The sequence below is a fragment of the Anser cygnoides genome, chromosome 3 (genome assembly GCF_040182565.1).
Source record: "Anser cygnoides isolate HZ-2024a breed goose chromosome 3, Taihu_goose_T2T_genome, whole genome shotgun sequence".
Taxonomy (NCBI): domain Eukaryota; kingdom Metazoa; phylum Chordata; class Aves; order Anseriformes; family Anatidae; genus Anser; species Anser cygnoides.
In genome coordinates, this window is record NC_089875.1 from 94,622,696 (window position 1) to 94,649,307 (window position 26,612).

General features: G+C 36.9%; 1 protein-coding gene across 3 annotated transcripts in view; it reads left to right on the top strand.

Moving 5' to 3' along the window:
- Nucleotides 1-26,612, top strand: part of EYS (eyes shut homolog) — a 953,299-nt gene that overhangs the window by 784,750 nt on the left and 141,937 nt on the right. For all 3 annotated transcript variants that reach the window (XM_066994734.1, XM_066994735.1, XM_066994736.1), the window contains 2 exons: nucleotides 11,702-11,866; nucleotides 21,146-21,299. In XM_066994734.1, the coding sequence (XP_066850835.1) occupies nucleotides 11,702-11,866; nucleotides 21,146-21,299 (319 nt within the window). The remainder of the gene's footprint in view (nucleotides 1-11,701; nucleotides 11,867-21,145; nucleotides 21,300-26,612) is intronic.

Here is a 26,612-nt window from a genome sequence, read left to right on the forward strand (position 1 = left end):
TACTCATTTCAATCTACAATAATGTCAGACATGGCATTGCTTTCATGTCTTGGCTGAATAAGGCTACTAAAAAAAATAAAGGTTGTGTGAAAGGTTATGAATTTCTGAATTTTCAGTTGTCTCATTAGATTTACCCAGGTATGTTTGCTTACGTGATTGTAGCATTCTCCTGCAATTACCTGTGCCTGAACTGGTTTTGTGTTAGATACGGTCTAGCACAAATTTTCATTATTTTTAAATGGTATTTCTAATTTGGTACTTTCCAACTAATATATTCTATTTTCACAGTGGCTGATATTAGGAAATAAGAGGAGGAGATAGGCAGGATGTCTATATAGATACTTCTCTATTTTATATTTTTGCTTTCTTCTATCCAAAAAATCAGGCTAAAATTAAATATATTATATTAGCAAAACTATAGAGAAGCAGAAAATTATTCTGCTTTTTAAATCCTCGAAGGAAAATGTCAACACATAAAAATGCCTTTTTCTAATTCCTGCTCTAATGCTAACTGAAGATTAATCTGCCTTATTTTATTAAAAATTTTAGCCCTTAAATATTCTTTTTGGTCTGATATATATATTTTTTTTATTCCACTAAACTCTAGAATTAGTGATATGACTCCCAAAAGAAACCATGGTAAAGTACTTTTGTGTTAATATAATTGGGCAGTGGAGCAGAAATTGCTTACATATTTACGTTTTGTGGTTCTCATTCCTCTTAAGACCTCACATTTTGATGGAACAGAATTTAACATTATTTATATTCAAATTGCTTCTAACCTTGCTTATCCTCACCTACAGACATTGTCACTGCTTAATCTCAGGTTCTTATCACAGGTGTCGAAGCAGTCTTTTTCAGAATGAGGTCATAACTCCGGGATTTGAATCCAAAGACCTTGAAATATCCCCCACCCCAAACCCAAGTCCAAGGGACAACTGCAATATGTTGGCCTAAACAAACAAAAACATTGCGACCAATCCACTGGCTCACTGTAATTAAGTAGAATCAAGTAAATACATTCCACATTTATGAAGTAGGAGAGCTTACTCTGGTTCAAGAGGTTAGAAGGACTTCTGGATGAACTTGGTGTTTCTGTTTTTAGCATCCTCTTGCCAAAATACAGCATTTATTTTTATAATTCTGTTCTCTTCTCACAGAGGACACCCCTGTACTCATCATAGAGGCCCCCAATACCAAAACTGTGGCACGTAAACCCAAGTCAGAGCTCAGTGGATTTTATTGTCCAACCTCCTAATTAGTTCTGTATATGAGAGTGTAAGTTATGAAATTGCCTTTGAAATCCCATCTTCATATTTACTATTGCTATGTCCTGACCTGTATCACTGTCTTCTCTTTTTAGGCCTGCATCTACAGGTCTAAATAATAACATAATCATAGGAAAATCTTACTAAAATTTGGTGTATAAACAATGTTGCATTATCTAAACTACATTATGTATATAAGCACATTAAATTTAGTGTGCTTAAAACATATAATATTGATCATCAGTTATCTGGTGCCAACCATATAAAAAATTTGTGTTCAGTGTTATCCAGATGAAAGATTCCACTTCAACTGACTAAATATGACACACACTGAAAGTTTGAATATTTATCCAAATTAAACTTTTATAGCCAATTACTCATCAAGTATCTCTCTGATCCTTTGGGACAGGAATGTTAGTTTATGTGTTCAAGCACCATTGCAGAGAATAAAATTAAACTTAGCTGGCAGAAATAAAATTAGAGTAACTGAAAATGCACTGGTATCTCATAAATTAAAAAGATGGCCTTGAAATTTTGATAAACATAAGAATTACAGGCATACAAATAAAATATGTACGTCTAACTGAGACTCACTGTAAAACAACAGGAAATTAAGCTTTTGGGTCACACGCATTTAAGCAACCAAACAGTTTTCATTACATTGAGGACATAGAAAAATCTTGAGCTTCTAGAATTACTTGGATAGCTGCCTTTCCCCGCCCCCCCCCCCAAAGACCAATACTTTATTTCATTCGCTCCTTTTACCAGCTCATTAGACTTCAATCAAAAATGTGAAAGCTAATGTTCATGTAGACCTTCTGTGATACTTTACAGAACAAATATATTAATGAGTGAACTTCAAAAGATTTGTACAAGTCCTTGCTTCATTAGGATTTGCTGTAATATGTGTCATTGTGACCTTAAATGCAGCCAGCTTCCTAACATCAGATCTAGTAATTAATTATGAGAACTCCAGTGTAAATTATGGTGTGATATTCAAAGTCTACCTTAGATATTCTTTCTGTAATTGGGAAAGGTTGAAAAGCATACATGAAGATATAAGGAGGCTTATCTCCCTTCCAGATAGAACTTCTTTACAAAAAAAAAAAAAAAAAGATAAAACTTGGGTGTTTTTGCAGTTAGATCATATTTCCAGTCAAATATGTTGAGCTTGAAGAAAATATTAGGTAATAGTTTCCCAATTTCCTCTACGTTAAGTTCAGGAAAAGATTTAACATTTACACATCACTTTGAATGGAGATGGTAAAATACATAACCCTAATAAGGTAGAAGTATCAATTAGGAACATTCTTTCTGTTTCAAAATTGAAGGCTCTGAAAAACAAAATAAGTTTTGGAGGTGAAGCTAAATAAGAAGAAAAAGATTTATGATGAGGCTGTTCTCAGAAGTACTAAAAACAGGTACTATGATGCTAATTTCATTTGTGGATTTGGACTAACAAAAAATTTATTTTCAAGATGCTTGTAGATATTGCCATCCCAGAATAACAGAAAAGGCACCAGGAAATAGATCCTGAGGGATTTATTCTTATTGACTGTTTTTTATACCTTCTCTCATTTAGATAGTAGTCATTCCTTTTTTTTTTTTTTTCCCCACAAAATCGTGTTGAACTGGATATGAATGAATTATTTTCCTTTTTTGTTTATCATGTCAATCTGTTCCATTTACTTACACATCTGGCCTTACTTTACATATCTATATAATATCCATAAATAACCATAACTGAATTTAATAATTATGCTGCATCTTTCAGCTGGACATTTGAGCATGCTTCATGGCCTCTAAATGAATAAACTTCAGTGAGAGAAGAACAAGTGAGGAAGGTAATTTTCTTCCTGCTACAGATGAACAAGAGTTGTCTGGAAATACTGACTTCTCATCTGAAAACCGATGCAGTTATAACTGCTGATTTATAGCAAGGGTATAGGCAAAAAAAAGAGAAGTGATTCTTCTCTTCTAAAACATGAGGTCTGAAGAAGAAAAATGAAATCCACAAAACAGAAATCTGAAGGTAGTTTCTTCTTCTTGTGGCTCCCTGTTTCCCAAAGCATAGGAGCATAGAACTGCTTTATTATGATTTGCTTTTGTCAGACATGCAGCTAACTCTTGAACTGCTCAGTATTTAAGGAATGCTAAAACTATCAACATATCATTCCCCAATTTTGGGTGCCTCAAATAAAGTTGGCTGATCCAGTAAGGATATAGAACTATTAGAGTGTCCAAAGGAGGGCAACAAAGATGGTGAAGGGTCTAGAGGGGAAGACTTATGAGGAGCAGCTGAGGTCCCCTGGTTTGCTCAGCCCAGAGCAGAGCAGGCTGAGGGGAGGCCTCATGGCGGCCTGCAGCTCCCTCACGAGGGGAGCGGAGGGGCAGGCGCTGAGCTCTGCTCTCTGGGGACAGCGACAGGACCCGAGGGAACGGCATGGGGCTGGGACAGGGGAGGGTCAGGCTGGGGGTTAGGGAAAGGTTCTGCACCCAGAGGGTGGTCGGGCACTGGGACGGGCTGCCCGGGGTCACGACCACTGGGTCATGGCACTGAGCCTGTCAGAGTTCAAGAAGTGTTTGGACAATGCTCTCAAACAGAGGATCTCATTTTGGGGTATTCCTGTGTGGAGCCAGGAGTTGGGCTCAATGATCCTTGTGGGTCCTTTCCAATTCAGGATATTCTGTGATTCTGTGAGTGTCTCATTTTTCTTCAGAAATAAAACCAAATCAATGTTTATGTTGGTTTCATCTACACAGGTGGTACTTATTACAACGCAGCTGCATAAAGAGGAGGTTAACTTGATCTCTAGGCACTAGATAATAGCAATCACTGTGTTTCAGATAACTATGGAATTATTAATTTCCTTTATATTAAATACCATGCATAAATTTGTCTCCTGTCATGTATCTTAGTAGCAAAGTGGAAAACAGAACAAATCACTATAAACTACCAGATGGATCAAGCTGGTAGGTCAGCTTCCTCAATATCCTGTCTCTGAGCAAAACGAGTCACAGGCGCATTGGAAGAGATACGAGAAACAAGGCAGCTGTGACTTTTTCCAAAGAACAACAGCTTCCACCAATCTGAGATGAGGATTTCCTGAGCTGCAGGAAATATATTTGTTTATATGTACAGGTCTCTTTTCCCCTCTTTTTCTCATTTTTTCATCATTTACTCTTTATACTTTTGATCCACATACCATCTGTGGCCATAAATTGCCCAAGGTAACTATTCATTCTGGGAAAAGTTAATAATCATTTCCTTTTGTTTTTCAAGTCTGTGATCTGATAGTGTCGTTAACAGCCCTTAGCTTTTATATTACAAGCCACCGAATTGTCATTTCTTATTTACATTTTCCTTTGAAAGTTTTATCCACGTTCCATAGTCCTGATATGTTTCTCACTCTGGAAGTCATACTGTCCTTTTGATCATCCACACGTCGTTCTGTGTTTCACTGTACCTTTTCAGAGGCATGTTACTAGGCTGCTTGGAAAATTCAGAAGACTTTTAATGCCATCATCTGTTTTATTTTCCCAGACGTTTTAAACTCTTTTTATCTAATATTCCTACACCTGTATGGCACTTTCAATGAAAATGGAATGATGTCCTGCTCTTAAGGATTGCTTATTTGACCTATTGTTTCTCAGTGCTTCCTCTGAGTCTTCATGATTAAATATACTGTCTTTTTGCTATTTGAAGCCCCTAGCAATCTGCAAAACAAGAGATTAAGTCAGTGATCTGAATTTAGATCCCCCAGTTGACAGCAGAGAACATTATCAACAAGGCACCAGGCTGCCCTGATAAGGAAAAACTTGTGTGTTTTATTCCATGAGGATTTTTTGCCTTGTAATGTAGTTGAGTTTCTACAAAAAGAAGGCTTTTGCTGAAAGAATGAAAGTAGTGAAGGTGGGATTTATTTTGTTTCATATTTTATTGTGTGGAAACAGCTGAACTCACCTAATCAATTATTTCATAGATTCCTAAAGTTACGGTCATTGAGCCAGTGATTATTGTATTTCTTTCTGTAGATGTGTGTGATGTTTTATGATATACCCAAGTCAGGTTTTTGTATGTACCAGACTTATCCCTAGGAATTATCTGAATCATATTTATTTCACTTTGATTCTCTTTGCACCGTGACCATGAGGTAAAGGAATGCGTTACTATCAGGTAGTTATATTTGGTTCTCTGAGTTATTCTGTGAGCTTTAGATGGATAGAGCAAGCCATGTATTCATCAGCCCCTTGATATTGCTGCTAACCTGACTTCTTGCTTCAAATGCCTCTGGTTTTGGTAATGTGGAAAAGGTTTGCTGCACTACCTGGCAAACAAATCATCTGTGCTTTTTCTATATTCCTTCAGTGATGTAAAAGAAGCAAAGAATCTATCAGTAAGCTTCCAATCTCTCTTGTAGGATGTTTACCACTGTAATTGGAAAATAGAAATCAGAAATTCAGAGTTTAAGCCCCTAACCATTCTGACATCTTGTTTAGTGCACATATCTAACATTTCAGCTCAGAACTACTGTGTTAAGTAGCTTGCTTTTGCCTAAAGAATATCCTCCAGCAGGCCATCTGCTTCTGATGCCTGGTCATCAAGAGTATGGTTGGTTCATCTAACTTCAGATATTGCTTGTGTACATGTCTACAGCTAAGCTGCTGACCCTCAAGTCCTTCTAGGGTGAGTGGAGAGCAACTGGTAGTTTTAGGTCCTCATTCACCTGGCCTTTCTAGGTGTTTATTATAAGGTGGAATGAGTTCACATCCTAGGATTACACATTTTTCTGCCTTACCAGTGACGACCAAGGACCTTCTGTGCAGTTATTTATCCTGTTGGTTGTAGACAACTTGGCCAAATGTTTGGTCATATTCCTCCTACCATGAGATGAATGAACTACTTCCCTTCCTAAGGTTTTGTTGGCTGTTGGTTTTGTTTGTCCATTTGTTTCCTAACTAATACTCATTCTTACTATTAAAAATGTTACTTATTTCTCATGTGAATTTACTTAATGATGGCTGGTGCACTTGACTGGCTCTTACTATCTTCAAGATTAAAGTCTTTTTTTTTTCTTTTTTTTTTTATTTGAATAGAATGCAGTACTAAGCCAAACTTGTCACACACACAAAAGTACAAATGGAATTCAGAGATATGAGTGGAAACAGACTGATTACAATTTACTAGCAATGGAAAACTGTATTCTTCCCCTTACTACTGTTTATTTTCTAATTAAAGCAAAGTCAAATAGGATGATAACAGAAACTTGCTAAAGCTTTCCCAACTTTTTCTTGTTATACTATGTTATGAAAATTATAGTCAGTCCTCTGCCAGATAACATATTTATTTCAGTAGAAAATTCAAACCTTCAGTTAAACTGTTAACACGTCATTTTTAGCACTATGTGCTATTCAGGGAATTCCAGAAACAGCTCTGTAGTCTGCTATGAATTTTTATAGGTATTGTATCTTCAATTATTCAGTCTCTTTTTTTTTACCTCTAAAATACTAGATTTTCATTTCTTCCAGTGTAACCAAGACCTGTAAAACTGTTGAGTTACTTGTACTTGATTTTTATTTCTACTTACCAAGTTCTCTTTTTTATTTCTGTATTCATTTTCTTCAACATTTAATTATGTCACTTCCTGGTTATTGAAGTATTTAAGTATCTAAAGATGAAGCTCAAACACACAGAGGGACCTAAGTATGATCAGTTTAGGTTTCAGACAGCTAGATAACCCAAAACACAGTTTGGGGAATAAAATTCATTAAGGCATTCTCCTTGTTGAAACATGGACATACTCTGAATCTAAAGAACCTTGTGGTTTTTGAGCAGTTGCAATGTATTAGTTTCATTGCTATCCTCTGTTGGTACAGTGACACATTTGTCACCGTTTAGCTATAGTAACCCCTTAAACGTAGGTCAAAGAATCGTGACACAATTCCTTTTCAGACTTTCTCCATACTCCAGAACTGCTGTGCTGGTGGCTCCACTATGCTCCTCTCCTTCCTGTGGGGTATGTGGCTGCTGAGTCCGTATTGACCTTATCTTTTCCCTAATGCAATGATCTCCAAACTATTTTTGAGCACATCCTTCCAGTATATGTATATTAATTTATTTATTAGTAAATTGCATACAAGTGCTACTGAAGTTATAATATTTTCTTTCCTGCACCCCTGTGGATTGTCTTGCACACCCCCTGGGGTGTGTGCGCCCCACTTTGGAGACAACTGCCCCCATGGAACAGTCCCTTGGGGCCTTGTACAGATGCCTATGTAGCGGTCCCAGAAGAGACCATAGAGAGAATAAACTCTTCTTTCAGCCTGACCTGTGAAATAAATGAAGCACAAAATGACTTAGTACCAGCAGCCGTCTTAAAATATGTACATGTAAAATATGTACATGTAAAATATGTAAAAGTAACTCAGAAACAGTGTAAAATGCTCTCCTGCTGTGGTAGAGCATGCACATTATAGCTGGCATCAGTAGTATGTCTATGATTAACCTATTATTGTTCAGCTTATGCCCTCTTTGGCTCTGTTGAAATGGAGTGTTTCAGATTTGATTCCTCGTGCTGGGCAGGAACTTTTCCATGGTACCTTGTGCTTAAGAAGCCTTTGGTAGCTTCCTTGCTTCATTGTGCCACCTGTGGAGCTTGTATTCCTGCTTCTGATCTACACTGCAGATAATCAGTCTCAGTTTCTGTGAAGATGAAAGCGGGAGGAGGTATGCAAACTTTAAAGAAAGTCAGAAAGCTGTCTAGTTTTCTCCTGCTTAGGGCATTCATCCAAGGAGATGACTAATTCCTCTCCTCTCACCTCTTTGCTGACGTACAGTTGCATTCTGCATCCTCCTAGTGCTGAATGGCTTTGTTGGCTATAGTCAACTGCTGCTGAAATTACATTTTTCTCAGTTGTCTTCGCTGTTCAGTAGTGCACGGAATTCTGGTTCCAGGGTGCCGGACTGCCTGGGAAGTTGCATCTCTTTGTGGAAGGTCTGCCCTTTGAAGGGAGCTATTCCAGCTAAAGGACAGATGCGGTCATCCTTACTTCCAAGACTGACAGAACATCCTGTCCTCCCTCCCCTCCTCTCCTTCCCCTTCAGGTTTCTTGATTAGAGTAACTATCAGTTTTTATATAGCACTGCAGACACATATTATTAGTGTTTGGCTCCTTTTCCTTTTTACAGCCTTCTTAAAACATAATGTTAAAACTTCACGTTGTTGGAACCATTAATGGTGGAAGAAAAAGTGTATTTTTCTTGTTGCAAGCTTTAGATAGAGTTTATAGGGCATAAAAATACAAAGCTAAGTGATTCATAAGTGGGGTTGCCAGAAGCGTGCACACTCTTGTAGGACATAATCCATAACAACATGTTCAGTAGCAGTACTGAATGAGTAAGCCCCTGATTCCTTGCTCTTCATTTCTGCTCTTTATGTTCTCTTACTTGTGCCAGTACCGATATCTTGGGGATCCATGGTAAAACAGATCAGGGTAGTGATCCAGATTTAAAAAAAAAATCCCTTCTGCTCAAGATTATTTTAACTTGGATGAATTTCCTAATCTGATTAATTTCATGAGCATATGCAGTCATAATGACACAGCAGAAGAGGAAGCACATTGGTGGGTGGTTGTAAAGAAGTGTTCATCATACTGCAGCCTTAGATTTTGGAGGATATTGTCATATGAAGAAAATATAAAGTAAATACAAGTTGAACAATAAATAGTTAAAATAATCAGATGTAAAAGTTCAAATTATAATAGACACAAGAACACAGCTCTATTTCAAACATCTCCTTCCTTTACTACGTGAAAAATATTGTCAATAAAAACTTTTCAAACTTCAGTCATTACTGTCATGATCCTGTCAAAAATATATGGTCAGAATCATTTTTACATCATGAAAAATATATTTTAGATTTTAGTAGATGGAGAAAGCTAGCTGAAAGATACTTCACAAAATATTCATTTAAATGTAGAAACTAAATTGTGGAGAGGTAATCTCAAATTTAGATATTTTTGAAAGCTGCCTAACGAAAGACTTAGTAGCTTTAGCTGCATGATATGTTACTGTATGGTGAGTATTACACTACACTAATGTTTCTGAAGGCACTGCAGTTGAAAAATAAGAACGTTTTCTGCACAGAGCCTCTCTGTGAAAGATCACAGAATTGTCAAAATGTTGAGGTTGTAAGGGGCCTCTTGATATCATCAAGTCCAACCTCCTGTTCAAGCAGAGTCACCGAGAGCAGGTTTCTCACAATCACATCCAGCTGGGTTTTGAATATTTCAAAAGATGGAGAATTGACAACCACTCTGAGCAACCTGTTCCAGCACTTGACAACTCTCACAGTAAAAGAGTGTTTCCATGTGTTCAGACAGAATTTCCTGTTTTTTGATTTTGTCCATCACATCTTGTCCTGTCAGTAAGCACTACTGAAAAGAGCCTGTCTTCCTCTTCTTCATCCCCTTCCATCAGAAATTTATACACATTGATAAGATCTTCCTGAGCCTTCTCTTCTCCAGTTTCAGAAGTCCCACCTCTCTCAGCCACTCTTCATATGAGAAAAGCTTCAGTCACTTCATCATCTTTGTGATCCTGTGCTGGATTAGCTATATATAATACTGTTTCCCTTGAAAATATAAACTTAATTAGACAAATGACTTTCTTTTAACTGTATAGGTCTGCTTCTGACTTACTGTTCTTTGCAATGCCTTGGACCTGTCCCCCACACACCAAGGAAATTTTTTCATCCCATTTTTTATTCGGTTTCTCCAAGAATCGTAATCTTTTCAAACCCACCACTTAGGAACATAACTACTACTTGCTTTCATTCTGCTTTTCTTCCTGCTGTTTGCCTTTTTTTTTTCCTATATGAATGCCTTTCAACTCATGCTTGTTTAACCGTGACAAGTTTCATTTTTTTCTTTCTTCTTAAGTCCAGTAAAAAATGGCAGAGAACAAACTGTGGGCACATTTGAGAAACAAACAAAAAATTAATATTCAGAATGAATGTCCTGGTTTTGGCCAGGATGGAGTAGCTCATAGCATGCTATGTTTTGGATTTTTGATGAAATATTGTTGATAATACACCAATATTTTTGTTGTTGCAGAGCAGTGCTTACACAGAGCTAAGGACTTTTCTGCTCCTCGTGCTTCCCTGCCAGCAAGGAGCCTGGGGGTGCACCAGGAGCTGGGAGGGGACAAAAGGGATGTCCCACACCATGTGGTGTGTTCAGCAGTGAAAGCTGAGGGGAAAGAAGGAGGAGGGGGGACGTTCGGAGTGGTGGAGTTACTCTTCTCAAGTAACTGTTATGTGCTTGCTTGAAGCCTGCTTTCCTGGAAGTGGCTGAACACCTGTCTGCTGATGGGACGCAGTGACTGAATTACTTATTTTGCTTTGCTTGCACATGCAGCTTTTTATTAAACTTATTTACTTATTAAACTGTCTTTATCTCAACCCACAAGTTTTCTCATTTTTACCTTTCCAATTTTCTCCCATGTGCCACTATGGGGGGACTGAGCGAGCACCTATGTGTTGCTTAGTGGTCAACTGCGGTTAAACAACAGCAGTGAATAAGAATACCCACATGCTAATCATGTCTAACTGTAATCATCCATTACAAATCCATTATATATTTCTAGTTAAATAAATGATAAATTTATTTACCAATATATTACCTTACTCAGACTGCTTATTCCTTGTTCATATCCATGATGGTGAATTTGGACAGTTCTCAAGGAGCATTGCCTGACTATCAGGAAGACACTCAGTCTAACCTCAGTTTAAACTATTTCTTCTAGCTTGGATGGTATTTTTTACCAGTATTTACCTACAGAGCCAAAAAAAATAAACATAACAACAAAGGTAATTAATACAATAAAAGTTGCTGATGTTAAGCCTTCATATTTAAAGTTTTCACTTGTGATTGCTTATTTTGAAGGCAGGAGTAGTCTAGTGGAAAAAACGTATGTACTGCCCAACAGAGCACTCATCATAATTTCAAACAAGAAACGTTAAAGTATCCTCAAAATAAAGAAAAACTGTATTTTAATCTATAATCATAAATCAAAAACACTTCAAAGGTATGTTAGTGGACAAAAATTCTGCATAGACGTCTATAAAGATGAAAATGTTTGACACAAGCTTCTGAACTTTATTGCGTCTTCTGACAGTGGTCCCTCCTATAATGGTCTTTTCACTTCTGGTAAGATGCAGATGCTAGAACATCTTCCTCTTCTAGTCTTTTAACTCAAATGTTTGAAATTAAATACATTTTTGCACATACCTTGCAAATAATAGAGTTGATTACACTGTTCAAAGGTATTCAAAAGAATGGGTATTTTCAAATGTGCTTTGCTGATTATATTGTATTTTATTACTTTATTTTTGTAAAAAAATTGAAAAAAGCTTTTTTGTTATTCATTGCAGACACAACCCTGTTTTTTCCATCTTTCACTGGAAATTCTTATTTGGAACTTCCTTCTCTAACATCTGTATCTGAGATCAGGACTGCATCTGGGCAGGAAGCAAGCAATCTGACGACTCTGTACTTGACAGTGAAGACAACTGCTCTAAGTGGCACTATTCTTTACAGTGAGTACCAATGATACTTGACGTTAAGTATCAGTTTTAGCTTCTTCAGGGCCTTAATAACTTTAGTGTAGATCAGCAGCAAAAATAATCATTAAAATGCAGCAGGAGCCTTTTGGTATTCTAATACAAGACGTGTTATATAATTTGAAGTGTAGTTCTTTGTGTTATTCTGGAAAGTTCTTTGATATATGACTCATTGAGCAAAGCACAACTGATAACTGAAAATGCTGCTTTCTGACAAGAAAGAGCACAGTAAGCGTTTGACTCCAATAATGTGTTACAACTCTAAAATACAAATGTTGAAGCAATTTCGACCAATTTATTGCAGAGAAATAAATTCTCCATACTTGGGTTGAGTCTCACTTTTTGTTAAAATTGTGATTTTGATTCCAATGCTTTTTTTGGATTGCAGAAGTATCATAAGTTCTGCAAATTTGCCATATTTCACAGTATTTACTGTGATTTCACACTTCAGAGGATTGTTTTGTGGCCCCCAGAGAGTATACTTGCAGACTTGGAAGTATACTTGTTAATACTACATAACAATGTTGCTTCTTGCCTATGTAATTCGTTCCTCAGTATACCACATGAATTTATGAAGCAGTATATTTCTTGCAAGTCAGCAAGAAAAATAGGTTTCCCTTCCAGTTTAATAATTCATTATATATTTTAGCTTGTAACTTCTATCCAAAGGGAGAACCTGGACAGTGAGATGGTGTCTTCCTGAAAAGTGAGCTCATTTCTTCATGAACACAGGAAGGGATAGAAAAATGTGTTTGCACAGTCTTTCTGATAGATTTAATATTTCTCCACAAAGACAAAATCAGTAGAAGTATTCGCTCTTCACTGCAGTTTCTTTGGGTTAGTCTACATTAAGAAGTCATGTTGATTTAATATAATTTTTCAAATTAATTTTTGTTGTTTGTATGTTCATCTGGAAGTAATACACATGAATTCACCTACACTATGTAAATATTTACAAGCCATGGTTAAAAGCTTTGTGGCGTTATTTAATTATGCTTTTTATTATTGTCTGTATAACATTTTCTTTAGATGTAAAACACTGTAGCCCCAAACTGGACATATATGTTTACTTACTTTCAAAATACCACAAGTTGTTATATGTTATAGCTGCAGCTGCCTAAGATACATGGCTACAAACTCTGAAGAAGTGGCAGGTGTACCTTTAGGCCAAAAGTCTTTTATTTTAAAGAAAAGACAAGTAGTATCAGGAAGAAGAATAAAACTTTGAGACTTTTGTTGCAGCAAGGTGTGTCTCATAAATCTAAGCTAGTAAACTGTTTAACCAGTTTAATATTATCATATTGAAAGCATTCATTGTGTTTTTAGAGGGAAAAGTAACACATACTGTGCACCTCATAATTTATATCTCTTTCTTTGTATTAACAAAACTTGTAATGCAAGACTCCAAGGAAAATCTGAGGAAGTGGCAGTGATGGAGTTTTACCACAGTTCCTTCTTACCACAAAAAGTCCTCCCACAGATTTTGATGGAAATTGCTATTTTAGCAATCATATTTTTTAACAAAAGTTTTGATGTTTCAATGTCTTTGGCTTGGTGAACCACAGAATTGTAGGTATCCCAGGAAAAAAAAAGCTTTGAATCTGTGTCAGATGGGCTTGCATGGAACACACCCACCATAGTTATTCTGGATGTATTTCCTTCTGTATGCCAGTCTTAGTTTTGCCTTCCTTATACCGTTCCAGAGCACATCAACTGCATTCAGCCTATGTATATTTTTTCCCAGCATTTATTCAATTTACTGTTCTTATGCTTCAATGAGTATATTAAATATACATTCAGTATTATATTGAATATGCATATTATATATTTCATTGAAAATATATTCAATCTTATATCCCCAATCTTATACATCCCCAGCTCTCTTAGCCTTTCTTCACAGGAGAGGTGCTCCAGCCCCTTGATCATCTTTGTGGCCCTTCTCTGGACCCGCTCTAACAGCCCCACATCCTTCTTGTGCTGGGGGCCCCAGACCTGGATGCAGCACTCCAGGTGGGGCCTCACAGAGGGGGACAATCACCTCCCTGCACCTGCTGGCCACTCTGTTGATGCAGCCCAGGACGTAGCTGGCTTTCTGGGCTGCAAGCACACACAGCTGGCTCATGTCGAGCTTTTCATCCACCAGAACCCCCAAGTCCTTCTCTGCAGGGCTGCTCTCAATGAGTTCTTCACCCAGTGTACTCATGACCAGGATTGTCCAGGTGTAGCACCTTGCACTTTGACTTGTTTAACCTCATTAGGTTCATGTCAACCCAATTCTCAATCTTTAACAGGTCCCTTTAGATGGCATCCCTTCCTTCTGTCATATCAAGTGCACCACTCAGCTTAGTGTCATCTGCAAATTTGCATTCCAGTTTTACCTTCCAGATTCTTGCAATAAAAAATAAAATAAAAATGGCTCTATTTTCAGACAGTTGAAACATTTTATCTGATTTTGGTTATCTGACTTGAATTATTAGTCTTAAGATAGAAGATATTTTCTAGATAGTGTACTCATCATGGGTCTAACCTCATAGCTGTTCAGCTATCAGTTCATACTTCCCTTGTTAAATTGTTAATAGAGTATTTATGAGGTGTTTACAAAGATTCTTTTAGAACAGTATTTGGCCACTTCACATTCTTTAGAACTGGAAAGGTAAAGTAGTATGAGTGGAGAACCATGCATTTCCTTGCTTTCCACTTACCCACATCTGAGACCTCCGTGCCCTGTGTCACAGCTGCCTTCATGCACCCAGAGGGAAGGAGGCAGGATCAGGATGCAATGAGTTCAGTCACACTCTGACAGAGTTGGGACAGCTCCAGGAACTTGGGCTTATTTTTACGTGATTTCCAGCAGTTTTCTTACTTTTTTTTTTTTTTTCCATTGGCTTGCAGTAACTTGCATTCCTGTTCCCTTTGCTATTCCTAAAACAGAGCTTTACCTGTCCTGCAGGATTCCACTCTTTCAGTGGCCATAAAGCTTTCTTCTAAGGTTAGGTTTTGCTAAGATTAAAAAAAAATCTGGATCTCGTTCTGGCTGTTGAACCAAACACATAAAGCAGGAGAGGCCTACATATTCTGTAGAACTTTAGCACTGTATTTAATGTTAATTATATCTTTGCTTTACATTTAAACTGTTCTTCTCCTCTTTTCTGTGGTATCTTTCCCCGTGTCACCAGTGTCTTTCCCTTGTTTTTGCTTTTTCTTTTTTTGTTCTATTTTTCTCTGGTAATTTGAGTGTCCTTATCAATATCCTTATTGAGTTTTGCTTGAACGTAAAATACAATATTATATTAATGTGTAAATAAATATCTCTCAATTTTTTTTATATTTTTTTTTTGCGTGTGTATTAACACTCTATGCATTTGTACAGGAAAAATTGATCCTGTATAGGTTATCCAGAGCTTTGTAATCTATTATTTCTCTGTGAAGGCACCAAGATCTTCTGTAGTTCTGTCAGATAAACATAATACCTTTCACGAGTTCATATGCTCCCTCTGTTCTTCCTTCATCCCTGTTCTTTGCTCCTTGCTCCATCTTTCTTCTTCCTTTCTGACAGCTTCAAAAGAGAGCTGCTGTTGTCAGCTGTGCTCCTTCAGAAGCAGTACAACTCCTGCTTCTGCTGCTGCTTTTTTGAAGCTGTGCTCCCATCAAATAGCTGAGAAATGAACTACCAGCAGAAAGTCCTCTTGAGGCTAGTGCACTCACTAGATACAATAACAAAAAAACTATAAAAAAGGTTAACATTTCTGACATTTCCGTATTGTTAATATACTGATGTTAGCAGTAGCTCCATAATTATGACATTTCACACATTCATTAGGCAAAAATCCTCTTTGACAAAAGCATTTGTAAAAACAGGAAGAAAATCACAGTGATCTTCTTGTTTCGTGTGTATTGTACTAGAAAATAATTACTTTTTCTTTTTTAATTAGTCCACTTTTAGATCATTCATTTTACAGACACACCTGATTTTACCAGTTGGTGATAAGTTTAGATCTATTTCTCCATCAGGTAATTAGTAAACATTTAAATACTGTACTAACTTTTTTAATAATGATGATTTCCTTAATTATTTTTTTTTAATAATAAAGCGTGTGTTTAATGACATATAAATGAACTAAAAATATTGTAGGACTCTTTGCAGTTACCTTACCTTTCTGTCATTGGCAGGGTGGGAGGAGATTTCTCTTTACATGCGTCAGGACAGCAAGTTTGAAAATATATAGAATTATTACATTTGTGCCAATAAAGATTAACCATCATTTGAGAAATATTTCTTTGTTGGATACACTATGCATTCTTGCAACTTCTTACTATATTCCTCATTGATTTTGTTTGCATGATTTAATTTCATCAACAAGTCAAAGCAAATTGTGGTATTTAACCATAAAGGGAAATAAAAAGCAAATGGTCATAAAATAAGCCTGATACAGTTATAAAGTTTTATTTCATCATTTTCACTTCTAACAGAGTCAGCATAATGCTTTTCTCAATCCCTTCAAAGGCACATTGTTTGTTTTCTAGTATATATGGTATTCTGTAACTTCCGACAGTTGGATTTGAGATATCACAGCCCATGGTTATAGCATTCCTTAAGAACACCAGCTCTGTTTTCATAAGTTGTGCTCATAAATTATGTTCCTGTGCTCTCAAAAGCTGATTTCTCCAGATCTACCCATATTCTACTTATCCTCCTAAAAGTAAAGATGGGCCTTGCAGGCAGCTCAGTCATGGTCTAATTGTCTGTTACTTCAGCCTGGCATTCTCAAACAGAGTATTTCATGGCATCCCTCCTCCGTGTCAAAATACACTTTCACCTAATAAAGCCTCCTCCCATAGCTTATTGGGATTTTAAATTTATTCTCTAGATAGGCAACCATTTGAGACCAGTGGCCACTCACTTGCCACTGTAGTGACGTATGAAAACAGCCTTACAGTTTGCAGTTTCCTGTGAAACAATGTTTGCTGAGATCTGGTTTCTTTGACCCAATCCTCTCACGTAATTTTTACTAACATCAAGATAAGTAAACCCTACTGCACAAAAGATTTTTTTACTTAGTTGGTTCCTGATTTCCTGAATCCACAATTGGTTTCCTGAAAATGGGTCCTGGAACTCTTTTTTTCTTCCTGAAGACTCGGGCTTCTCCTGTGAAGTCTTCCCACCTTGTATGCTGCAATAATGCAAGAATATATATGTTCTTTTACAGTGCCAGAACAAAATTCTTCAGAGGGACACTCTGCCTCCTCATGTTCACTGTAGAAAGATTTAAAGGTCTGTTTTTTCCAGGGTTCTTACACTACCTAGCAGACCATGTGAAGAATGTTATTAGTTACCCATAAGCATGGCCCATCAGTGCTCCCTAGACTAAAGCTCAAGCAGTAACACTCACCAGGGTTTCAAGGAGTGATGCTACCTCTGGGGTAGCTGTCCCAGATTTTTTACTTTACTAGTAATAACAAAAAACTTCTTCCAAGTTTTCAGTAGTGGGTAATGTAAGCAGTCACATGGTGTCACTGAGAGAAGAACGCATATTTATCTGTAACTTTTTTTCTTTTAAGCCATGTTGTCAATATATACAATCACAACCCTCTCCCACTTCTTTCTGCCTGAATTCAGCATAACTTACAGATGTGTTTGTTGTTGAGAATGGGAAATGCCTGGAACAGCATGTGTGCGAAGGGAGGAGAAGATAAGGAAACAAATGATGCAGGATATGTATATATCAGTTATGCCAAAGTTAAAAATCAGTGACCTTTTTAACAGTGATAGTGCAAAACGTTTTGAAAGGTAACAGGGTAGAAGGAAATCATAAAAGCCAAAGGCATAAAATCCAGTTGAACTCTTTCAGAGTTAATTATATATTTAGAATACAGTGTTTTAACAGACTGAATAAATCCTGTGCTGGCTAGAAAGCTGCTCTAAAGGATAGGGTTTTTGTTGTGAATTGTTTCTGCTTTAAACTAAACAAGTGCAAATGATCAGGTAATTGCAAACATTTGTTGCTTCTCTTTGCTAAAAAATATTACCTTTTTGTTTCTGTTATGTCCTCTAAATTAAAGTTATAGTTTTCTCTTTACAAATTAGTAGGTTTTCCAGCAAGGAGCTGTCCCACACACAGACTTTCTTTATAACTTCATGCATAAAAATGTTAAGGGATGTTATAAGCCGTGGCCATGTCCAGCAACTCCAGGCCTGGGAGCTCCTCCTGCCCAGCCTCTGGAACCCACCTCTGGGTTTCCATCCCAAGCCAAAGGACATGGCTGTTGCTTTCCTGTTTGCAGGTTAAACCAGTGGTGAAGTTAAACTTGTATCCCAGAGACACAAAAACATGCGCCCACACACAGATGCACACAGAGCATAACACAGCTGGCTACACAGGCTGCGCCCACAGGCCTGGGGGTGCCTACACCCCTGCTCTGACTCTTGTAGCCAGCACCAAACCCAGTCATGGCGGCCCCCCAGTAGCTGGCATTTAGTCCTTGCAGCACTCACATATGTGGGGTAGAGAGTAAGCGTGCACATAAGGGTAGTTAAGAAAGGAGTTAATGGAAAGATAGGAGGACAGACTATAGTGATCAGGTGTAGGGCTCAGTCCGATAAGCATGCTGACTGGCCCCAGTTTACACATGACCCTCTCCCTTCATACCCTTTTCTATCTGCCTCCCTTGTTCCTCCCCAGTTCCCTACCAGCAGGTTGCCTTGTTGCTTTGCATAGTTTCTCTCACACCCCTTTTCCCAGTAGTCAGCCGCCAGGTTTGCGTATTATCAGTTGTGAAGTTCAGAGATTTTGAGAGAATCAAGTCCTTGATTTTGAGTCTTCGTAAGAAAAAAAATCATTTTTTTTTCATGCAGGTTTGCAGAATGTAACAGTATGTATAGTTTGAGAAAATGCATAGTGCACAGACTTCTTTTTCTTTAATTACTATAGATAAACTAAGAGCAAAATATGACCCTGATCATTATAAAAATAACTAAATGGAAATTAATCGTGGTCTTCAAGTTATAGCTTAGTCATAACATATTATCTCTGCTCTGAAAGTGATGTGTTTAAGTTATGTCAAAACAACCTAATGATTCTGGAAGAAAACCGTAATCTTATGCCCAAATATTGCTGAACAAATAAACAATAAATTCAACTCTATGACCTAGCTATTGAGTCATTTTTACTTCAGTTAAATATAGTAAAATACAGTGGGGAAAACAACAACAACAACAAAACATTAGCACTTAACAGTTTGTCTTAAAGGGAAATAAAAATCCTAAACAGGAATCATGTCTTACTTAGTATGAGAAGTAAATACAGTTAAATTCAAAGGACAAAATCTTAAAAAAAATTACATAAAACATATAAAAACATACATAAAACATGAGAAAATGCATTTGTAGATGTCAGGGTTTTTTTTTTTTGTTTTGTTTTGTTTTTAGTAGATCAAGCATATGCTATCCGTCATCTAAAAAAATATTTTCCAGTGATGTTTTAAAGATGCTGTTTACTGGAAGAGAACAAAGAATGAAATTTTTTTTTTTTTGTAAATATCTTTTTATTCTTAGTTCTACTCTGCAAGTAGCATGGTATATCTGATGTTTTGTAGATCATTATTTATCTCATCAAGTTTGAAATGTGTCAATAATTGGCAAAGTTGAATTATCCATTGTCTTTACAGAGGTTATAGGAAAGAAGAGATGTTCTCTTACAATTTTTATTTTCTCTATTATGATTGAAAAACTGAATGAAATTGTAAACCATAATATTCTAATATTTTTTGATTTGATTTTACCATTGTCCTTGTCACTTTAATGATACTGCTGGGTAAACAGAAAAGCTCACCTTCCATTAAAGATCTCTGTAGGGCTTATGTAATTATAGTGATATGTAAGTAAATTTTGTCTTGATATTATTTTCTTTGACTTGTTATGACCTGTTGACACAAAGTTTAATCATATTCTCACAGTCACTCAAGCAGAGTCCTGTAAATGAATTGATCTTCTTCTATGACAAGACGATCCATTTAGTATATGAAAGAAAGGCTGTGGATTTTGTTTACTTGAATTTTAATAAAGTGTTTGACGCTGGAGAAAGTGCTTGCTGATGGCTTGGACAGGTGTACAGTTCAATGGGGGAAGAACAGGCTGGATGGCCAGGCTCAAGGAGCCACAGTGAATGGAGTTCAGTCCTGTTGGCAGCTGGTCACCAGTGGTGTTCCCTAGGGCTTGGTACTGGAGCCATGTTTAACATTTTTGTCTGTGATCAGGATGAGGGGATCGAGTGCACCCTCTGTAAGTTTGCAGACAACAAGTTAGGCAGGGCTCTAGATCTGCTTGAGTGTAGGAAGGCTTTGCAGAGGGATCTGGAGAGGCTGGATCGATGGGCTGAGTCCAGTCGCAGGACACCCGACAAGGCTAAGTGCCAGGTCCTGCACTTGGGTCGTAACAACCCCATGCAGCGTTACAGGCTTGGGGAAGAGTGGCTGGGAAGCCCATCAGGCAAGGGCCTGGGGGTGCTGGTTGGCAGCCGTCTGAGCATGAGCCATCAGTGTGCCCAGGTGGGCAAGAAGGCCAGCGGCATCCTGGCCTTTGTCAGAAATGATGTGGCCAGCAGGTCTGGGGAAGGGATTGTCCCCTTGTATGCGGTACTCGTGAGACTGCATCTTGAATATTTTGTTTGGTTTTGGGCCCCTCACTAGAAGAAGGAATGTTGAGTTGCTTGAGTGTGTGTAGAGAAAAACAATGAAGCTGGTGAAGGAAGTAGAAAACCAGAGTTATGAGTAATGGCTGAGGGAACTGGGGTTGTCCAGTCTAGAGAAGAGACGGTTAAGGGGGGACCTCATTGCTGACTGCAACTAGGTGAATGGAGCTTGCACCGAGGAGGGTGTCAATCTCTTTTCTCAGGTGACAAATGATAGTATGCAAGGAAATGGTCTTAAGTTGCAGCAGGGGAGGTTTAGATGGGACATTAAGAATAGTTTCTTTATGGAGAGGGTGATCAAGCATTGGAACAGGCTGCCCAGGGAAGTGACGGATTCCACATTCCTTGAGGCATTCAAGAGACTTGTGGACGCGTCACTAAAGGTTGGTGGTTGGACTTGGTGATCTTGAAGGCCTTCCTTTTCCAACCTAGATGATTCTATGATTCTTTAATTCTGTGAATGGAAGACATAGGCATTAAGACTGGTGGTGACTTCTCAGTAGCGCTGAACCTTTCAAAAGGTCCTGTGCTTTCAGAAACGTGACTGTCTCTATTTTTGTTTTCAAAGCTAGTGAAAAGAATTCTGGGGAGCAATTTCTTCACTTGTATCTTGTGGAAGGGAGACCAGCAGTTCGATTCAGCTGTGGAAACTCTCAGAACATTCTGACTGTATCTCTCAATCAATCCATTAGCAAGGGTATACTCATCCCTATCACAATAAGGTAAGAACTTAATACTGTGCTACACTAAAGGGATTTAGTCATATATGTCGACCAAAAAAGAGTAGTTTTTCTTTTTTTTTTTTTGACAGTAAGACAAAAAATACTGGAATGCAAAATTGTATGCAAGTTTGGAAATCTTTTTCATAAGGTAGTGTTCTTGATTTAAGATACCTTTTTTTCACATAGATTAGTTCTGTCTTTTTAAGAAAAACATAATGTTGGATGTTAAAAATAGGAGCTCATAATGTATGAGCTAACATGGGTTCACAAACGTAAAGTCCTATCCCATTAATTTGATATCATTCTATGATAAGATAACCCACATAGGAGTGTCTGGCAGCCAGTCAATAGTGGTATTGCCCAAAGCCCAATCTCGGGGCCAATTCTGTTCAATATTTTTTGTCAGTGATCTGGGTGCAAGAGTTGAATCCATGCTTAGTAAATTTGCTGACAATACTAAGCTGAGAGATGCTGTGGACTCCTATGAGGAACAAGAGGATTTGCAGAGGGATCTAGATAGATTAGAAGAGTGGGCCATCAGCAGTGGCATGAAATTTTACTAGATCAAATGCCAGACTCTGCATTTGGATGGAGTAATGCCAGACACAAGTACAGTCTGGGAGATGAGGGGCTGCAGAGCAGCTCAGCAGAAAGGGATTTGTGAGTACTGGTCAACAGCAGACTCAACACGAACCAGCAGTGTGCAATGGCAGCCAAGAAAGCAAACTACATTTTGGGATGCATTAAGCACAGCATAGCCAGCCCATCGAAAGAGGTGTTTCTCCCACTGTATTTAGTATTGGTGTGTCCTCACCTTGAATAATACTGTGTGCAGTTCTGGGCTCCACAACTTAGAAAGGACTTTCAGATAATTGAATGTGTCCAGATGAAGGCAACAAAGCTGTTTAAAGGGCTGGAAGGCATGTCCTGTCAGGACAGCTGAGGACACTGGGCTTGTTAAACCTGGAAAAAAAGTAAATTGAGGAGTGACCTCATTGCCCTCTACAAATTCATGAGTGGAAGTGGAGAGAAAGGTGCTCATCTTTTGTCACAGCTATCTAGTGACAGAATGCGTGAGAATAGCTTGAAGCTGCAACAGGGGCAGTTTAGACTAGACATTAGGAAAGTCTTATTTTCTGAGTGGGTAGTGTATTACTGGAACAGGCTTCTGAGAGAGGTGGTTGAGAATACATGCCTGTCCATATTTAAGAGGCATTTGGATAATGATTATAATGTTTTAACTTTGGGTCAGCCCTGACGTAGTCTGACAGTTGGACTCAATGATATGTTTAGATCCCTTCCAACTGAAATCTGTTCTGTTCTGTTCTGTTCTGTTCTATTCTATTCTATTCTATTCTATTCTATTCTATTCTATTCTATTCTATTCTATTCTATTCTATTCTATTAATTTATTAATTTACTAATTTAATAAATTAGACTTGTGATCGTATTTCTAATGCTAAGTATAGAACTGAATTACTGCTTAATTTTAAGATGAGAAATTAAAATTAGGCATGCTAATATCGCAGTGCAGTATCGTATCTACAATGTCATATCTACATATGCAATTGCACTGTTAGCAGTTTGCAATGGTGGCTGACCAGTACCGTTATTTTTCATCTAGCACACACACTAGTTCACAGGAAGGTTAATTTATAATTTTGGGAAATGTATTGTTATGTTCTGGTAATGGATTAACTCTTTTCCACTCAAGGGATTTCATATGTGCAAGTTAGGACAGAGGTAAGAATGAAATAATATAAATTTTATTTTACGTTTATAATAGTGACAACAAAATAATGGTAAAGTGTGTAATGTTCACTTCAAAAATATTTGAGAATTCTCATGTCCATTAAAATTTTAAGTTACCGTCATTCTGATATTATTTTACTTTGTCGTATAGTTAAATTGCTGCACCTGAACCGTAAGCATTTGTGATACGAGGGAACTCGTAATGCAAATTATTTAAATTAAAGGTAGTTCTAGCTAGGAACATTTTTGCTGTTAAAGGATCGTATGTGAAGGAGACTGCAAAAATTTCCTTGAAACGTGTATAGTGGTGTTCTCAAAATTGCCTTCTTACTACCAATACAGGGAAGTAAAAGCATCATCTGAAGATTTTTATGTTTGTCTTTGGTGATATTTCTGTTTTAAGTAAATATTGCAAAATTCTGGAATGTTGCTCATAGTAGAAGTTTTGATAACCTCATTATATAGATTGCTAGGAGTATATTGGCATTGGTATATTTGTATGCTAAGTGATTTTTTGGAATTTTTTTATTAGTTTTTATGCTCACAGGTTAAGCCTTACCATATTCACTTATAACAAAAACTTGTTTGAATATAAATAGGAAACCTCTTTTCAGCACATGTAGGGATGAAAGGATCTACCATTTAAGAAACTGTCCATCTTACATTTCCTCTCAGCTGCCAGTCTACACATTAGTCTTCCACTCCATTTTAAACCATTTTTTCTTGTTTTTTATTCTTTATTAATGCCTAGTATTAATGAAGCAAAGTCACATAGCATACTCAAACCCCATTACTTCTTAACTGACAGTGTATTAATGTGTTTTAGAATTTTTATATAAACTGTAGATGTATATTAAACTTGCAAAGAAAACTTTATTCCTTCTTCTTCCCATGAGCAAGCAGATAACGTTTTTCTCATAGAAGATACTTGATAAAAAAATACAGTTCGAAAAATTATTCTAAGTTTGTTTTTTGTTCTTTTTAATTTCAGAGACTAATCTTTTGTGAGACATTGGTCAACTGATTGCCTGCAGTGTATTAGCTGAGGTAGCCTTGCCCCTGATTGATGAAATTAAAACATTTAAATGCTGTATAGCTTTAGAACTCTAACAATATCCTAGCAACAAATGAAGCTATATGTCATTGAAAAGATTGATTCAAGTTATAGAATTCAAGTTGACACTGAAAAATAAATTTATTTCCTTCTTTTTTACCCTAAAATTAGCATATATATTTATGGATTCACTCTTCATGTTGTTACACTAAAAGGTAATGTCAGTTCAATTTACACATTACCTTTGTTTACTGGAATTTATTCTGCTATCTTTAAAACAGTGGCATACTAAATAACTTGAAATGCATGATTGTAGACTGTGAGTGGCAGGGATTTATATGCGTCTGAGTTTATGGGCATGGCCTTCAAAATGACTAGTGATTATTCTTGTGAGTCCTTCTAAAATGTAGAGAGAGCAGTATATCCTTCACCAAACAGCAATAAAATTGTAATCCTTCAGCAATCATCCTTAACCTCTGCCAAAGGAAAAAGCAAACTTGACAAGGCATTTGTGCCTCCCCAGGATCTTGTATCATTGGCTATAAAATATGAATGCATGACAAAACTGTTGATTTGTGTTCTCTTAGTGGCTGTTGAAGATAGATAACTCTATCTGTACATTTTACCTGCAAAATGAATGATTTTTTTTCCCTATAATACAGGAAAAAAAGAGACAAAGGCTGGCATAAATAACTCTTTGTTACTGTTTGAAAATACTCCATGCGGAAAACGATATTTCTGTTAAATTTGACTTTGAATTATTCTATAAGGTCATATTTGACAGATATTCCAGTTCTGGATATAACTACGGTTCCAATGGGATAAACAGCATAACTCCCGATAACGTCTATAGAAGAAGGATTCCATCTTTTTCACTTTTTGTTTCTAAATACACAATTAATAGGAAGCTAAGATATCCCCAGAGTTCACAGCTATTGCTTTCTCTTAGATTAACTATATGTTTAGTTCCCTTAGATTATGGTCATCTCTTTGAAACCTGATGAAGATTAAAAGAGTTTTAAATATTCAGTCATTTTATTTACGGTCCTTGTGAAATGACAGCTTTATGGAAACAACCAATAAAACTCTGACTGCTTATTTTTTCTGCCTTGCCTAAAGAAACTAGAGACCTGTTTCAGTCCTGTTTTATTTGTTGTTTCCATTTCTGTTGATTTTAGAATGAGTTGATGCCTGTTCTTGAAAATGTGTGTTTTGTTTGGGTTTAATTTTTTGTGACTTTGTAATTGGGATTGTGTTGATCTTTTCTGTTAAGTCTGTAAACACATATCTGATCTGTTGTTTAGATTGCCTTTATGGTTTTGTTCTCTACAAATATTTAAAGGACATTAGTTTGACAACATTTTGTTCCATATGCAGGTTTTTGAAATATGTTTGCCTGTTTCAAAATTTGGTGTACATAATTTGTGGTTAAAGTGATATGGCTGTCATGGTGGCCAGATGGTGTTTCTTCAATTCATTGATTGAAGGAAAGTATCTTTAACAAAGAAGAGATTGAGATTATCAAGTCACTATGACTTTGATTTTTCTAGATAGAGAGTGAGATGAATTTTAGCAATTGGAGTAAGAATACTGATTTTTTGGACATCTTATACTTTTCTGAATGACAATTTTTTAGATATACTTCCTTCCTTTAGATTGTCCATGCCCTAGGCATGACCACATACTTGAGGAAGGACACCAAATTCTTTTCTGTTTGGAAGACTCTACACAAGCATTAACTAAAATCTTGCCTGTATAATATAGTATTATTCTGTTGTATCCTACCTGCAGCATTGCCAGAATTTTTCTGTGGGATTTAATGAGTATAGTGACTATCTCCACAGAGCTTTATTGTTGTATTATGTACAGTAAATTTTCATAAATCTTACAAGTGAATATATTGAATGTAGTTGTTTCCAGTTTTGTGTCACACTAAAATTAGTACTTGTGGTGTGGATGCAAGCATTTATTCATGGCTGAGGTCACCTGTGGCAATTCATTAAAGCAAAATTTGTTAAATAAATTATTCAGTTATTGTTGTCTGACAAACTGTAGCCTCGACCATGTAGTTGTACAGAAACTGCTGAAGTTTATTTGGTCTTTCATGCTTCAAAAGCAGAGGGCACCTTCTGAATTGTGAAAGTTCTAAACATGGTTTTGTACCTGCACATGGAAACTTTGGCAAGACATAATGTACTGAATGCAAGACACGTGATTATATTATTAGTTTCCATGTTTTACCTCCACTCCCTCATTTTATGCAGGAAACCATTGTTTGAATTGATCTAACAACTTTTTTTATTACATATGCCTTCTTAAAATGCAATTGTTTCTATAAAAATATGTAAACCATTATCCGTATGATCACTCAACTTGTTTTGAGTCATGGAGTTTACCTGTTTCATTTCATCGTTCCAGAGAGATACATGTTCTCAGCGTATACTTTTAAGTCATCATTTCATTAGTATTTAAAGATGTAAAGATGCCAGATGCTCTGCTCTGTATTA